This window comes from Bos indicus x Bos taurus, chromosome 2 (genome assembly GCF_003369695.1).
Source record: "Bos indicus x Bos taurus breed Angus x Brahman F1 hybrid chromosome 2, Bos_hybrid_MaternalHap_v2.0, whole genome shotgun sequence".
Classification (NCBI taxonomy): Eukaryota; Metazoa; Chordata; class Mammalia; order Artiodactyla; family Bovidae; genus Bos; species Bos indicus x Bos taurus.
The window spans coordinates 26,025,566-26,042,972 of NC_040077.1; the positions used below are offsets into that span (position 1 = coordinate 26,025,566).

The 17,407-nt window shown below is 41.2% G+C and overlaps 1 protein-coding gene across 1 annotated transcript in view; it reads right to left on the reverse strand.

The window, feature by feature from the left end:
* Nucleotides 1-16,706, reverse strand: part of LOC113880990 (myosin-IIIb-like) — a 36,855-nt gene extending 20,149 nt beyond the window's left edge. The window contains exons 1-4 of the mRNA XM_027523728.1: nucleotides 16,575-16,706; nucleotides 6,469-6,573; nucleotides 6,134-6,233; nucleotides 3,835-3,911 (exon numbers count right to left, since the gene is read on the reverse strand). Of these exons, the coding sequence (XP_027379529.1) occupies nucleotides 3,835-3,911; nucleotides 6,134-6,233; nucleotides 6,469-6,573; nucleotides 16,575-16,706 (414 nt within the window). The remainder of the gene's footprint in view (nucleotides 1-3,834; nucleotides 3,912-6,133; nucleotides 6,234-6,468; nucleotides 6,574-16,574) is intronic.
* Nucleotides 16,707-17,407: the final 701 nt, after the last annotated feature.

A 17,407-nucleotide genomic window follows, 5' to 3' on the forward strand; every position in this document is an offset into this window, starting at 1 on the left:
GGACTCCTCTTGACCCAAACCCTGACCTCACAGAAGGACAGTATAAGTTTGTTGAAAGGCACACTAGTGAAAGTTGCTCAGTCCTGTCTGACTCTTTGCGACCCCATGGACTATACAGTCCATGGAATTCTCCAGGCTAGAATACTAGAGAGGGTAGCCTTTCCCTTCTCCAGGGGATCTTCCCAACCCAGGGATCAAACCCAGATCTCCCGTATTGCAGGCAGATTCTTTACAGCTGAGCTACAAGGGAAGCCTAAGAATACTGGAGTACCTATCCCTTCTCCAGTGGATCTTCCCAACCCAGGAATTGAATTGGGGTCTCCTGCATTGCAAGTGGATTCTTTACAACTGAACAATCAGAGAAGCCCAAAAGGGAAACTACTCAGCCATAAAAAAAGAATGAAATAATGTCATTTGCAGCAACACAGATGAAACTAGAGATTATCATATTAAGTGAAGTAAGTCAGAAGGAGAAAGACTAATACCATATGATATCACTTATATGTGGAATCTAAAATATGATATTAATGAACTTATCACCCAAACAGAAACAGACTCACAGATAAAGAGAACAGTCTTAGGGTTGCCAAGGGGGTGAGTGGGTAGGGGAGGATGGACTGGGAGTTTGGGGTTAACATGCAAACCATTATATATAGAATAGACAAAAAACAAGGACCTACTGTATAGCACAGAAAGCTATAATCAGTATCCTGTAATAAACCATAATAGAAAAGAATATGAAAAAGAATATAAAAATGTATAACTGAATCACTATTGAAATTAATACAACATTGTTAGTCAACTATACTTCAATAAAATAATTTTTTTTAAGTTTCTTGAATGGAACTGACAAATGTAAGATTCTTCCTATGGACATTCTTGTAGCGGGTCATGGAGCAGAAAGACTCTGGGGAATAAAAACGTGAGGACAGTGTAGGACTGAGTCCCAGGAGCTGCAGCCTGGTCCCAAAGTGTCTTGGATGCAACACACATTCTGAGAGAACCTCTGAGTCATACTCAGGAACTGGGCACTTGGCTCCTGAGAGGCACTCTCAAGGTCTCCATACCATAATCTGCCTGCTCCTCAATTTATCCACTACAGCAGGCAAGATGCAACACTAGCCTTTCCCTGATAAGAAGGGAACCAGTTCCAGGCAATCTGGGCAACAGAAGCTCACCATGGGCCACTAAACTGCCCCTAGTAGAAACATTCCACATATTTTCTTCAACCCAGCTGAAACCTAAAAGTCACAAATACTTCATGAGAAATGTATAAAGCCAAGAGCAGCCTTCCCTTTTCTGTGTTCTGTGGTTCTGAGAACACCAACTTGCTGAAGGCTGGAATGGGAATACCATCTTCTGACTTATGCCACCCTAAATAAGAATTGAGTGGCCTCAGTTATGCTTTCCTTTAATAATAAATCGACCAAAATCAACAAAGGAATGTGTGAATATCAATAGTAATAAAGCCCTCCTCAATCTACCCTCCAAACTCATCTTCTCCTTGATTTTTCCTTTTTAACCAATATATTCGTTCATTCAACAGATGCACATTGAGCTCCTACTCTATACCAAGCACTACACTGAGAACCTAGCATCCCAAGTCCCTGCTAGAGTTTGGAGTTCAGTTAGAAGACCTGCTTGTCAATAACTATAGTACAATGGTCATATCTTGCTAATGGAGAGCATAAAGGCTGCAGTGGACACTCAGGGAAAAGAGACTCATTGTTGGCCAAGGATAAGGACAGTTTCCTAGGGGAATAGCATTTGAGAGAGACTTGAAGATTGAGGCAGAGACATTACTTTGCCAACAAAGGTCTGTCTAGTCAAGGCTATGGTTTTTCCAGTGGTCATGTATAGATATGAGAGTTGGACTGTGAAGAAAGCTGAGCCCTGAAGAATTGATGCTTTTGAACTGTAGTGTTGGAAAAGACTCTTGAGAGTCCCTTGGACTGCAAGGAGATCCAACCAGTCCATCCTAAAGGAGATCAGTCCTGGGTGTTCATTGGAAGGACTGATGCTAAAGCTGAAACTCCAATACTTTGGCCACCTCACGCAAAGAGTTGACTCATTTAAAAAGATCCTGATGCTGGGAAAGATTGAGGGCAGGAGGAGAAGGGGACGGCAGAGGATGAGATGGCTGGATGGCATCACCGACTCGATGGACATGAGTTTGGGTGAACTCTGGGAGTTGCTGATGGACAGGGAGGCCTGGTGTGCTGCAACTCATGGGGTCGCAAAGAGTCGGACACAGCTGAGTGACTGAACTGAACTGAACTGAAGATTGAGGAAAGTTGCAGAGCTCTGAAGTCCACTCCAGATGATGTAACAATATATAGAAAGGTTTAAAGAAATGATATATAAGGACAGATTTGGGGAATTACTTGTTTTTCCACTACTGCTGAGGCATTAAAAAAAAAGTAAATTGGGGAAAAGTAACCTGAGATGAGGTTGGACAGCAGAGAGGCTTGAATGTGAATGGCTTCATTCCTCATCCAAAGGAATGTTGACTTTGTCCTACAGTGTTTCTCAAAGTAGAGTTCATGAGATCCCTATGAAAATTTTTATGGTTTGCCTTTGTTTCAGTTGGAGAAGGCGATGGCACCCCACTCCAGTACTCTAGCCTGGAAAATCCCATGGATGGAGGAGCCTGGTGGGCTGCAGTCCATGGGGTCACGAAGAGTCGGACACGACTGAGCGACTTCATTTTCACTTTTGTTTCAATGATAATTTTATATGTAATAACGAAATGGGAGAAGTTGCAGTAAAAAAAAACGTGTTCCAGATTATCTGGATGGTCATTTGCCACATAACTTCAATGCCCATATTTATTTTTATTATGAAGTTGTCATCAAGTCAACAGAGATGTACCAGTTAGAGGCCAAAGGAGACGCTATTTAAACAAGGAGATCACACAGCTGAGACAGAGTAAAGCGGTGGGAGAACCGGATCACCACACGGTATGCGGTAATAAGAATGACAAAGTAACTCAAAGTAATCCATGCTGTCATGCTCTGAAATGGATTCACACTGCAAAGGACAACTGAGTTTCACAAAACAATGTCATTTGTCTCATTAAATTAAAACTGTTAATTTTAATGTTGCTGGCTTTGTAGTTTTTCATAATACATTTCCCCCCATCTCTAAGGAGATGACTACACAAGTCCTCTTATTAACAGAGGGCATTTGCTTGATCCCAGGCTGGAGTGCTGTGGAATTCAATGCTGATCTGACAAGCAAAGCTGTAGCTATGCTTCAGGGTCTGTTGGTATCTAGCCTGGAAATTCTGCAAACTTTTATATGTGTCATTTCACAGAGGATTTTGTGGTGATGCCAGAACTAAAAATTAGACCCAAATCCCAGGTTTCACTAGAGATAGAAAAAAGCACACAAGAGAAGTTGTTATGTATCCAGTATTAAAAAAAAAAAAAAAAGCTAGGACTATGGCATATTGTTCTGAAGGCCACCTGGAACTGAAATCTGTCTCTTCATTGAGCCATGTGTCACTGGGTCTGCCTCTATCCAGGGAAGGTGACCTCTGCTAATTTACACAATGGTGGGATGAACTTGCCAAGCCATGACCCTTGGAGAACATGGTGTCTTCTGGAGGAGGCCTTTTTTCTAACTGCCTGAAGGTATTCTATGGGCCTCTGTCACTTAGTCCTGAGATTAAGTGTCATCACTCTCACCCACCAAATCAGAACTCCCACAGTTCAATGAGGATAAAGGATTTCCTTCTTGCTGAAAGTTTTGTGAAGTGTGTGACTTTCCCATAAAAAAGGCATAGTACCAAGGCTTTCAACAAATACACAGAAATAGATGCCCTCTGCTCACCTCAGGGGCCATCCAGAATGGGGTGCCAACAGATGTGTTTCTCCGTAGACGTGTACTGGTGAGTTGAGCTGAGACACCTACAAGAAAAGCATGTCATAATTCAGCAGCGAGCAGACGATGCTAGACCAGGGCTTGCAAACTTCTTCCATAGAGGGTCAGACAGCAAATATCTTAGGCTTCGTGAGCTTAAGGCTCTGTTGCAACTACTCAACTCTGCAAAAGCAGCTCAGATAACACAAAAGCAAATGAGAGTGGTTGTGTTTTCGCAAAAATTTATTTAGGGATGCATATCATTTTCACGTATCATACTCTTTTTTGATTTTTTCCCCAACTGTTAAAAAATATAAAAATCCTTCTTAGTTCATAGTGTGTACAAAAATGGGACACAGGTCAGACTTGACTCACAGGCTGTAGTTTGCCAAACACTGTAGATATGAGCATTTATCACTCTGTCTAAATCACTAGGATATTTTTTTTTCTAGTGAATATTTCTATCCATACTGCTGCAAAATTGGAATCAAAAGAAAGCATCGAGAACTAGGATTAACCCCAAATACCTTCCTACTATATTTCCAAAATATTTCAGGTGATATCTAAAAATGGTGCTTCATTTGATGGAGGAAGAAAATTGGCATGTATTATCTATAATTGAACATCAGTGTAGACATAAAAAATTTTCAGTGCTTTATCTTACCTAGAAGGCTGGAAACCTGTCAAGAAAAATACACTTGTCAAATGGAAAAAGAAATAGACTAAGACTATTATTATCTAGGGCTCAATGTTGAGGACTTGAATTTTAATATAATTCCCATGTACTTTGTTTTAGTCTTTGGTCAGTTCTCTTTTTTATGCCACAACAGATATAAAGGTGAATTGGATTAGCAGTCAGAAGCCCTGTTTCCCATAGCAATTATGCCTTTTCCTATTAGACCTCAAGCAGACAACCTCACAATGAGTCTCAGTTTTCTCACCTTTAAACTGGGGACAATACTGCTCATTACACCTAACACAAAGAGCTCTTAAACCTCAAGTAAGGGAACAACTGTGAAAATGACATAAATTTTGAAAATGAAAAGCATTTGTAAAATGGAAAGCATTTTACAAATATAAGGTACTGTTTTATACCAAGCAGAAATCTACCACAGCCCTTAAGACAATGACAATAGTTGCCACTAATGTTGTCAATAAGAACTAAAGAACTAAAAAACTTGGATACATGTGCTCATCAGCAAAGAACATATCTTTAAGAACATTAGGCATAGATTTGCCAACTACCATGGGTTGTTTTTTGAGGGTAGTTTCACTAACTGCTTGCATTCTTTACTCTTTATTCGGAAGCCAGAGAGGGTTCTTTAAACTCTATTTAAACACCCTAAAATTTTTCTTTGCTTTTTTAAAAAACAGACCAATTACTTAGTGCAATTTCATTTATCTTTGAGTAATTTCTTCTGAGCAAATGATTCACTGATACATTTTAACACTAAATTCTTTCTTACCAATAAAGCAATGAACATACAAAATCATCTTTTCTCCTCCTATGCTGACACTGAAAAAGAACATTTTAAAAAGAGCTTCTGTAAATGTTTTCTCATTATTTATAGCAGTCATGCTGAAGGACTAACTGTTGTTAAATTCATTTAGAAGATTAAACCATTTGATAAACTTAAAAAGGAAAATCAAATGGTTTGTTGGATTCAATACAAGGAGTGTTGTAAGGAGATATTAATAGTTCTCTGGCCTTAGGTGATATAACTCTGTTTCCTCTCACCCTTCCATTTCTTGTTAATGTTTCCAGTTCAACCAGCCTCACATGTAGCAGTAATAATCACAATTTAAAGGGATGTTAGTTTCCAGACCCAAAGGAGTATTTTACCTTCTGCTCACAGGGAATTAGTATGCCTGAGGCTAGAGAAAGTCATTTAAAAGACCACACGCTTTTCTCTTTTCATATGCAAAAGAATAATAGACAAAATGTAAATTATAGACAATTGCCCTGAGTTGTGAAATCCTTCGCAACAAACCAAAGTTTTTCCCATCAAATTTTTCTTTTGAAACACTTTCATATTCTCTCTTTAATAAAATTGCTTCTAAAGCTGAAAATAGATTAACAAACAACATCTCCTAGGGTGATCCATCTGGTGAACCCCGCTCCCCACCCCGACTCTCCAGCCTGTGCGTCACTGGAAAGGCCCTCAGCCTTTGGTGTAGAAGAGAGGCCCCAGTCTTCTGAGATCACAATAAATGGCTGCCTTTGGCTAAACTGCACACATCAAGAAAACAAACGACAAGCCGTCATTACCAAAGTCAACGAGCTTAACTCCTCCTTCTGTTGTCAGAAGAATGTTATTCCCCTTGACATCACGGTGGATGATTCGGTTATTGTGCAAATGCTGAAGGCCCTTCATGGAGTCCCATCGCCACCAAACAACAGGAAAGAGAAAAGGAAAATTTGCAACGGTTAGTTTTAAACAATTACCCTACTATTAAAATCTAATCAAAGTCCATATTAGTCTACACCTCCCTGCTGTTAATACACCTTGCATATTATAGAGCAGTTTCCCCTTGTTAGTATGCTGTGGGGAGCCAACCAATGACAAACTGCCCCCTCGACCCCACCTTGAAGGACGTCCTTACCAAGAGGGCCCCATATAAGATGTATGAGATCACTGCTTCGTCCAACCGCTGGTTGCACCTAAGTAGACTTTTGACAAGCTCAGTGACTGAGCCCCCATTACACAGCTGCAAGAGGAGGTGCCAGGGAGAGAGACAGCAGGAGCATACATACAAAAAGAAAAGAAAAAAGACATTAGGAAAAGCCCACCAATTACCAACCTCAAGTAGTAAATTTGCAAATCACAAAACTCTAGGTTGGAACAATGAAACTTCACATTTCCATTGCACAAATCTAGTTCTCTGTGTATATGTGTTTGTGTATATTTATTCAAGGTGATGACTTATGATTGAAAATACAAGTCCAAAAAAGTTGACTTCTTTCTCAAGTTAAATAGCAAAGCACAAGACATTATTTAGACATTAAAAAGAGAATGCATATAATAATCATGGTGAGTTGTTATTGGAAATTTTACATGAATACTGTCTGTTTAAACACACACACACACACACACATGCAGTTTGAAGGAAAGACAAAGTCAAGATGAATGCCCTTGATTCTTGGGGGGGGATAAATTTTATTTCAAATCTTGTCTCCAGTGCTGGCACTGCAGACACCAGACGCCCAACCAGCAGCTCTTTCTAGAGTTGCTACTGCATGTCAGATTTATGGAATGGAGCCGCATCATATGTTCATTTAACCTTTTCATATTCAACTTTAGAAGCTCAGCAACTTTATGCTCTTTTTTTCCCCTGTAATTAAAAACATTCTAAAAGTACAGCTTTCATATTTGCTCTCTGTTATAGAATATACCGAGATTTTAGATACATAAACTAGGCATATTATTTTTTCACAGCAACTTAAGGGTTTTCAAGGATAATTTTGACTAAATGCAGAAGGCAATGTGTAGGTTTGGGTGTGCTATATGCCATTTTAAATCAAGGGTTCTTAAGTGGTTTGAGCAGGGCTTGTATATACCTTGAAACTGTAGGCAGCATGTTGTATATTCATCTTGTACTTTCCTGCTGAGAAAATTCACAGCTTTTGTCAGATCTGCAGAGCCATCCTTGTCCATATAAAGTCAAGACCCTGATTTAGAGACCTAGGTTTCCTCCTGGCACTTTGTGTGTAATTTGAGAAAGACTTAACTAGTGAACAGTGGGCGTCCCCTGGTTGTGGCTGCTTGAGTCAACTGGCTTTTTGTAAGCAAGGCAATCTGAAGGAGCACAGATTAGCACCTTTCCTAAAAGAAGACACTCTTTATCAAGGGAATAGTACATTAAGATCTATTTGACTCTAATTACAAACATTTGCAAGGTTTTAATAAATGGTGAGGAAATGTTTTTGTTTGATGAATGTATCTCTTCTTGCTACATACATGGCAGATACCTTGCCCACACATTAAGAATCAAGATAAGCTGAAACTTATCTGAATCTGCCCATGTTTTAAAAAACTTAAGCTGAATCTGCCCATGTTTTTACCATGTAAGTTGCTCACAAACACTATTCAACTAAAAATCCAATATAGAATTGTTTGTGGGGGCTGAGTCGCTTCTGACTCTTTACGACTCCATGGACTGCAGCCCGCCAGGCTCCTCTGTCCATGGGATTCTGAAGGCAAGAACACTGGAGTCAGTTGCCATGCCTCCTCTATGTGATCTTCCCAACCCAGGGACCAAAACCTCATCTCCTGCATCTTCTGCAGTGGCAGGCAGTTTCTTTACCACTAGTGCCACCTGGGAAGCCCCAGTATAGAATTAGGAAGCTTTAATAAAACTATGATAAATCACTATCTCTCAGAAAGGATTCCCTCCTGAATCCTTGAACACTGAATCCTGAACAGTGAAATGCACTGAAGGCTATAGTGGTCTGGGATTTTATAAGTGTCCTCAGAATCCTCTCTCCACCAATGTTTGGTGTAATTTGCTAAATCAACACCAACACTTCTCATGACCATAATATTGAGTACCAGCGTAATTTCTTCCAAAGGATTCCACATTCTTTTTATTTCAACTATGTCTTAACATAACCCTGAAGGGCACATAACATTCAATGTTCAATCTAATATTCTCTTGAACAGTGAATGCATTTTCAGTGTCATGATTCATAGAAGAATCTTAAAAGCTAAACTTTCAATAAACATAAAACAATTTTCTCAGGACTCCTCCAATTAGATTTTACATTTCAAGGGAACAAAAACAGGAAAACTGAACATAGAGTCAAATGATGATCATGTAAGAATGCAGAACATGACAGAAGGGATGTTTTGGACCCACAAAAAAAAGTCCTTCCGAGGCTGATGGCATAGAGCTTGGAGAGCTTGAGAGAGTAAGATTAGGGTGGGGATGCTCCCTTTTGGAAGTGGGAGTTGTATAAAGGAATAATGATGATGAAACTACTTCATATGAACCTCTTTTATTCAGAAATGTGCAGGGAGACCTCCTCACAGGAGCCTCATGCCAACAAAGCAGTGTCTGCGCTGTACAAGATCCACCAAGCCTGGGATTCTAACTGTCCCTACACCTGACCTGCCTCCTGAGAAGGCTGTATGCAGGACAAGAAGCAACAGAACCAGACATGGAACAACAGACTGGTTCCAAATTGAGAAAGGAGTACATCAAGGCTGTATATTGTCACCTGCTTATTTAACTTCTATGCAGAATACATCATGCGAATGTCAGGCTGGATGAAGCACAAGCTGGAATCAAGATTGCTGGGAGAAATATCAACAACTTCGGATATGCAGATGATACCACTTTAATGGCTGAAAGCGAAGAGGAATTTAAGAGCCTCTTGATAAAGGTTAAAGAGGAGAGTGAAAAAGCTGGCTTAAAACTCAGCATTCAAAAAACTAAGATCATGGCATCTGGTCCCATCATGTCATGGCAAATAGGTGGGGAAACAATGGAAACTGTGACATTTTCTTGGGCTCCAAAATCACTGTGGATGGTGACTGCAGCCATGAAATTAAAATATGTTTGTTCCTTGGAAGAAAAGCAATGACAAACCTAGACAGTGTATTAAAAAGCAGAGACATTACTTTGCCAACAAAGGTCAGTATAGTCAAAGCCATGGATTTTCCAGTAGTCATGTATGGATGTGAGAGTTGGACCATAAAAAAGGCTGAGCACCAAAGAATCGATGCCTTTGAACTGTGGTGTTGGAGAAGACTCTTGAGAGTCCCTTGGATAGCAAGGAGACCAAACCAGTCAATTCTAAAGAAAATCAACCCTGAATATTCTTCAGGAGGACTAATGCTGAAACTTCAGTACTTTGGCCACCTGATGTGAAGAGCCTACTCATTGCAAAAGATCCTGATGTTGGGAAAGATTGAGGGCAAGAGGACAAGGGAGTGACAGAGGATGAGATGTTTGGATGGCACCACTGACTCAATGGACATGAGTTTGAACAAATTCCAAAAGACAGTGAAGGACAGGGAAGCCTGGCGTGCTGCAGTTCATGGGGCTGCAAATAGTCGAACATGACTTAGGGACTGAACAATAACAACAGCCTGCTCATGACTTGCAAGAGATTTAGAACTTGATGCTGCACTGGCAACAAGGTCAAGGCTAGAGTTTGAATGAAAAGGAGAGACAGGGAAGACCCCATGATAAGGAGTATCAGGGACCTAAGACACAGGGAGATACCAAAGGCAGACAGTAGGAGGACTCAGGGTCATCACACGGTTGGAGTGTGGTCTCATTGCCATACGTGTCAGATGCCATGAGCATCTGCTGTATTCAGATTGAAATGTCACCCCAGAGAAGGACAGGAACAGGGAAAAAGAAAACCATTTAAAAGCTAAGTCCTTATCCAAGTGACTAAGCTTTGAGCTGGATTGTGAAAATGGGAAACAAATTCCCCAAACTTGTCCCTTTCCAAAGAAGTACTCAGCTGACTACGTTTAACAGGATGAGTTCAAATCAACTATTTCCTCTAGGCAGGCTGGGGGCTCAAGAACAATGTTAGGTTTAGCTATTGAAAAGAAAGTGACCTTTTGGTTCTCAGTCATTTGTAACTGTCCAGTTTGTGTCACTCAATCATGAACACTGTCCCTGCACTCAAAGAGCTCAACACCAGAAATGGACACGTGAGTAATGAGTGGCAGGTGGAAGTGGAGTATGCCCAGGGGTATGGTGGCACTGAAGAGGGAAGGGTGACTTCTGCCATGCCAGGGTAGAGAGGGAACAGTCTGCTCTTCCCGGAGGATGTAACATATACAATGAATCTGAAGGACAAACGAGCTTATGGCAGGTGAACAAGAAGAAGAGAGTCCTTGGAAAAGGGACACCGTGTGCAAGGAAGGGAGCACAAAAGAATGAGATGGGTGGGAGTGTTTCTATTTGCCGGTCCATCTACGTGCGTGTGTGTGTCTCTGTCTGTGTGTCTGAATTCTACGTACTCTGCCTCTGTTGGGACAAAGGGACAGAACCTAGCACAGAGAGATGGAGAAGTAGAAAGGGGGACAGGGGATGCAGGCGTGCCCTGCCAAAGTGTGTGGACTTAATGCACACGAATTACGATACCATAGTATACCATTGGATAGGAGTGGTAAGCTAGCAACAGGTTTTAGACAGGAGGTCTGTTCAGATTTCTAGAAAGACCTTGGTAGCAGATTGGAGGGTGGACAGAACAGGAAGACAAAGGGAGCTAGACACCTGTCAGGAATATTGAAGCAATCAAGAGAAGCAAGGTCAGTAAGTCAAGAGTCCTGAGGACAAAGAATCAGGGACAGATACAGAGTGGGTGTTGGGGGGTGGTGCTTTTATAAGATAGCATTGACACGAATTTTTGACCAGTTGGATAGAGAAAGTTAAGAGACAGAGTCTAGGGATCTTGTGAGAATATCAATAAAGTTCTTTGATCCTCTAAAGCCAAAGCAGTAATAGACACGCAAAGCACTGCCACACCTTCATCAGAACCACTTCTCAGTCTGGCTTCCATCTCAGGGAGGCACACACTTTATTGAATTGCAAGTGCACTATTAAAATTCTACCCAGAGAACATTTAAATTAAATACTGGGTGATGATCCAAGCTAACTCAACCCTGGAATTTTCCCCTGAAACCTCATTTTAGTCTCTCTCCTGCCCTACTTTCAATCTGGCCATTTCTGGAACAAGAGCCTATTTGGTGGCATTTTAGATGGGTAGCCAACTTACAAATTTTCTTTATAGCTCTAGAACCTACGGATGGATTAAAAGCAGCCATTTTGTCAGCAGGATCAAAACTCAGCTGTAGATTTAAGAACAACAATAGAATCTGACTCAGTTGGTGACTTTTGTTCGCTAAATGTCAGAGTTTAAGAGCTGTCTGATTTCTTGCGGCTCAAAGAAACATATAATTAAACGGCTCAGGGTACCTTTAGAGGAAGCAGTCCTGTGAAGCTGATAAGCCCACTAGCAAGGTTTTAAAGGGCAGCCTGTGGGTTACAGGGAAAGGACTTAGGGTACTTGGATATAAAAAAGGAAAGCAGGTACACACTGACAATTGTCTAATCAGAGTAAATATTCAGTGAAATGGACTGAACACTTTAAAAGCATGACAAGGGAACTATATTTAAATGCATCAAATAATATAATCCTCTTAAAGCTGTAAGGAGGCAGCCAAGCTTCCTACTTCACCCACCCCTGAGGGTTGGCACCTGCAGCCTTTTATTCCCGCCCACGCTGCCAGCCATCAGACTCAAATACAGAGGTAGGTCTGCATCCCTGCGTTCCTCCCTATGCCCTCAGCATTCAGGAAATGTGGCAGCTGGATGCATGTTGAATTTAATGAGCGTTTCGCTCCAAACCAAGAAAAACAGAAAAATCATTTACATTCCACATCTATTTTCCAAAACATCGTTGAATATTGATTCAATCACAGTATGTGCGTTTGCTAAGATGGTCGTAATTTCAAGCAATAAAATGTTCCTTGCTCCATAAGCCATCAACTTTCCTCTACATTATTAAAGAATGACCCATGCAACACAATCACCAGACCTTTATTCTAGTTGAAACTCTAACCTTCAAGTAGATCCTGTACTGGCATGTTGATTTGCCCTAAGAGGACAGAAATAGGAGGAATTTCTTTTCAGTGCTTTTTGGTTCAGTGGATTTGATCTTTCAAGGGTGTTAGGTTCTACAGAGGGCATAAAGCAAAAGGCGAGGATTATCAAAATTACTCTTGAAGATGCCTTAGGGAGCACCATGTTAGACAATGTCCACCTCTCAGGAAGGCCAAGCAACATAGTTTTCCTCCACAGCATTGGGAGACATGTGTTTTTTACTGATACAAAGTGAAGTCACTGTCTTGCCCCTACAAGAATGAAAACAATGTCACTTGAAACCATGGAGTTCCAGTCAGGGTGGGCTGGGAGGAAGATGCTCACACCACGAGAGGCAGGAGGGCCCCAGGACCCCCACCTCCTATTTCAGCCTCTCTCCAGAGCACATCGTAGATTCGTTGGGTAGGCAGAATCACTCCAACACTTCAGCTTCTTAGGCCCTCTTGTTTTTGCTGAATAAAGATAGCACATGAATATAGGGTGCAACTCAGCTGCATTTCCAAGTTCTTGCCTTCTCCACTCCCAAATGTTCTGTACTTTCCTTCTGACCCCCAGGCACTCCAATGACTCTCATTCTAGAATCCAGCCAGAAACTGTCATTGGAGTCAGTGTTCTGTGCTCCAGGGCTTTCTAACCATCTCTGGCCAATCAAAACATGGTTCAGACCATTAGGGTTCCACTATGACCCTGACTTATTAACATGATAACCTTGACTCATGCCACTCATTCCAATGGGTGGAAATGCTTTAAGGTGGTAACTTGCAATATAATGGGGCTTAGACTGGACTTTCTAGGGCCTTAAATAAATAAATGCAAAATCTGAACAGAGGTATCATTTCCCCCCACTTTGGCTTAGATACTGAACTTACACATAGATCTTTGAGAGGAAAAACAGGTTTAAAATAATTCTTTTATTTGGTTTTAAAATATAAGGAGTATTTTTTTAGTTTACATTGTCACTAGCACTCTAAACGCTCAACTATTTCTTTTAAGTTGAACATATTATTTGAGCATAAATAGTATTTACCAGTGGAAAGTTTTATACCAAAGGAAAACAGAAAAAAATATATTTCATGTCTTAGCAAATACTAGGCATTTTGTCTGAATATGGAGCTTTTCTTAAAGGTCTAATTTCTTATTATGTTTCATTTAGGTGAGAGATAATACAACTTGTAGATTTTCTGAATTTAACATTAACTAGGATAAAACTTATTCACAAATTATCCAAAAGATTATTATGTATGTTTGTCTCCATATCTTTCTCCTATAGTAGTTGTCTGTCACTGAGGAAAGCTTTGGTTTGCTTTCTGGTAACAATTAGTACTTAATTTCAGAAATGACATTTTTATTTGCTCTTGTTTTCAGAGTTGTGGTGATTTAGGAGGGTTATTAATAACAGTTTTCTATCCTCAAGAATTGCTCTGCGGAATAGCTTCTCACGGTTCCTTTCATCATATTCAGCAAGGAAAGAGCAAAGGCAATATAAATTTAATCTCAATATACAGGATGAAGGGAGCAATATTAAACAGACCATAATTTTATTATGCAAGTTTCCTAAAGCACTCATTAAAAAGCTATAGGCGGCGCAGCATGGTCAAGGCACTGTGTGGACTGTCATTATCTTCCAGCGGAGGGGTGTGTGTGTGTGTGTGTGTGTGTGTGTGTGTGTATAATCAGGAACTGCTGCCATTTCAACCAGAGATCCAAAGTCTATTTCCCGGACCTGACAGACAGCATCATGGGCAGCAGCAACACAGAATGGGAGAAAAGCGAAGTGCAATCCTTCTCTAGTTCTGCCGTATAACTGGTTATGGGACGGTAGGCATGCCACTCCTTCTCTGGGTCTCTATTCCTCAAGTGAACACTAGGAGAGTGACCTGAAGGAAGACCAAGGTCCCTGCCAGCTCTAGGAGTCCAGGAATCTGTGTCTATAAGCGTACTGGAGGCACTGGACACAGCTAACCCAGGAGCCTGGCGTGGATGGCCCATTCCTAGACAGAAAAGACTGAGGATGTCTGGTTCCCCGTGCCATCAGCTTGGGCATGGACCAACAGAACCCGCAAAAGGTATAATATCTGCATACTGTATTGCCGAGGCATGAATAATTCAGTGTGCCAGGGCAACCTCATTATCTGTGCTTAGTCACCCAGAAAAAGCAAGCGACAGTCCGCGGGGGAGTATTTGCACAAGATCCAGTTCACAGTTCTGAGCTCCTTCTCATCTTTCAAGGCCAGGTGCAGCCCCTTCGGGCTGCCTCAGCTGTGCCTGAGGGGCTAACATTCAGTCACTCCTCATGGGGAAGAGCACTTATTCTCCAGGTGGTGGCAGGTCTGAGCAGCCTACCTACCCACTCGTCAAATGGAGGGGGGGACAGTCCCTTTTCAGGCTCTGGAAAACCCCTGGAAGGTCCAGTTTTCTATATCTGAATGCAGAGTCTTTTTAAGTCGGGGTAAAATGAAAAGAAACTAGAACTTCTTGGTCACTGTACTTATATTATTAAATGATAATCAAGTTTAAAACATTGAGATCTTACAGAGTTTAAGAAGAATATAACCCTAGAGACATTAGAAATTATTATTTCAGAGATCCTAGAAGTATTACTTTCCATATTGCACGAGAATAAGCATTTAAAAATTAATGTTATGAATATTCTAGAGCTTTGTACACAGGATAAAATCTGTAATATTCCCAGGGAAGGAGTGGGGGATAATAAAATCCAAAAGATGATACTATGAGAACATGCTATGTGACGTAACCAATCAACTAAACAGAAAAAGATGATTTCTAAAAACCAAAATCCCTTACATCTTTATATTCTGAAGAGCGCAACTAGTGTGATAGAAATGTTCCTTGCAGATTATCCCATCTGAATACAACAAATGAATTTCTCATACATGGTTGCTACGGCATCCAGTATATATTGTCTCATGACCAGGCCCTCCCAGAGCCAGATGGGAGGTTTTCAACAAAAGACCCCAGACGGTGAATCCAGGACTGACCTCCCCTTTGTTGCTTCTCTCTTAAAGCTTTCACACCTGTCCCCACACTCCTGGATCACACGTGTGACCTCAGGCACGGAGGCTGGCTCAGAGGGGTGGAGTCTAGGACAGATGAGGGTGGGCCTCGTGAGCACGAGGCAATACAACAGACCTGTCCTAATATACTGACTTCACATGCTGTCACTGCGTTGTTGCCATGTTAGTCCCACGGACGAACTGTATTTGCAGGGAATGGACTCTTTTGCACCCAGTTACACACATTCATTAACAAGGGAGAAAGAAGGGCAAGACTATAGAGGATACAGTGATGCTGGCTTCAGACTGTCTCTTCAAAGCAGATGTGGCCAGGAATATCAGCTGCTCCCTGCTCCCAAGTCTCAGAGGCAACTCTCACCAGGAATTGTGCCTAGCTACAGGAAACTTCCTCCCCCAAGGCCACATGCCCACCCAGGGTGGCATGCACCCAGTGATTGGTTGATGCAAAGATAAAATACAGGACGACCCTATAAGAGCATCCCAGGTCTTCTTCTCCCTGAGGATGGGCTGAGGCCTCTGTTGCACCTACACTGATGTTTCCTATCTCTCTTGTCCAATCCCACCTTCCGTCCAGGTCTAGCCCCCAAAAGAGGAACTCTCCAATAACCTTCCATACACAACTGTCAGAGTTTATTTTCAGGAAATCCAACCTGAGATGAGGATTAATGGCCATGAATGGGCTGATTCAAATTTGGCAAGCAAGTAAACCTTGGGTTAACAACTTTTGAAAATGAGCTGCAATCAGTTGGAACATGTTTTCTGTGAAATTTTCCCAGCCTGGAGTAGAAAATAACCTTTTCCAACTGTATTTTTATATTCATTGTATTAGAAAAAAAGATTGTTAAAACCTCAGAAGCAGAGAAACATGCACATTTTCAGCACACAGCCTACCTGTAAGAATGTAGAGAATACCACATCTGGTAAGGTACCTGTGTATGCAGGAGAGATCATTTCCCCTAAATGTGCATCTTATACTATTTAGGCAATAACGAGTCTGCTCACCCCTGCTCTGTCTGAATCGATGGTCACCCAGCGGGAGCCTCTTACCTCCAGGACCAGCCACAGCTGTCCTCCCACACAGTGATCCGCTTTGTAAAACATTCCGTAAAACTTTACAACATTGGGATGATTCGGGAGAAACTGCAAAATGTTGTATTCTGCCTCAATCTCTTCATCCATATCCTATATAGGGGAAAAAATGCATGCTGAATTCAGTATAATGTGTGAGGTAGGGTACAGAACTGATGCCATGATCAGGTAACCCCTTAATAAAGCATATTTAGTCTGCATTTTTTATGTCGTCATTACCATATCCTGAAAACAATGAACATGTAGATACCAACTAAAGCCTCCTAATTGTTAATCAGTAAAATGTCTTCATTATATATCTTTAATAATAATATCATAAATATCTTTTTAAAATTTAAAAATGTCTGAATTTTCAAAGCAATTAAAGAGAAGTAGTGCAAAGGGATCCAACCAGGATACAACACTTATAACCTCACTGTACTAAACAGTGGACAGCATTGTAAGCTCAGTGTTCAGTGCTCTGAATTATGATGCCAGGCTAAGATGACTGAACACCACAAGTCTGGGCCACTTTGTAACTTACAGAGAGACCAGACTGTGTAAACCCAAAACATCACTCTTAACAAGAGAATAACTGTTGAAGAGCCCTGGGGACTAAAACCAAAACAATAGTAAAATGGACAAAAGAGAAAAGCAAAGGAACTTTTGACCCCAGATGAAGTCCCTTCATTCAGATGGGCTGGACTTCCCTGGTGGCTCAGACAGTAAAGTGTCTGCCTATAATGCAGGAGACCCAGGTTCAATCCCTGGGTTGGGAAGATTCCCTGGAGAAGGAAATGGCAACCCATTCC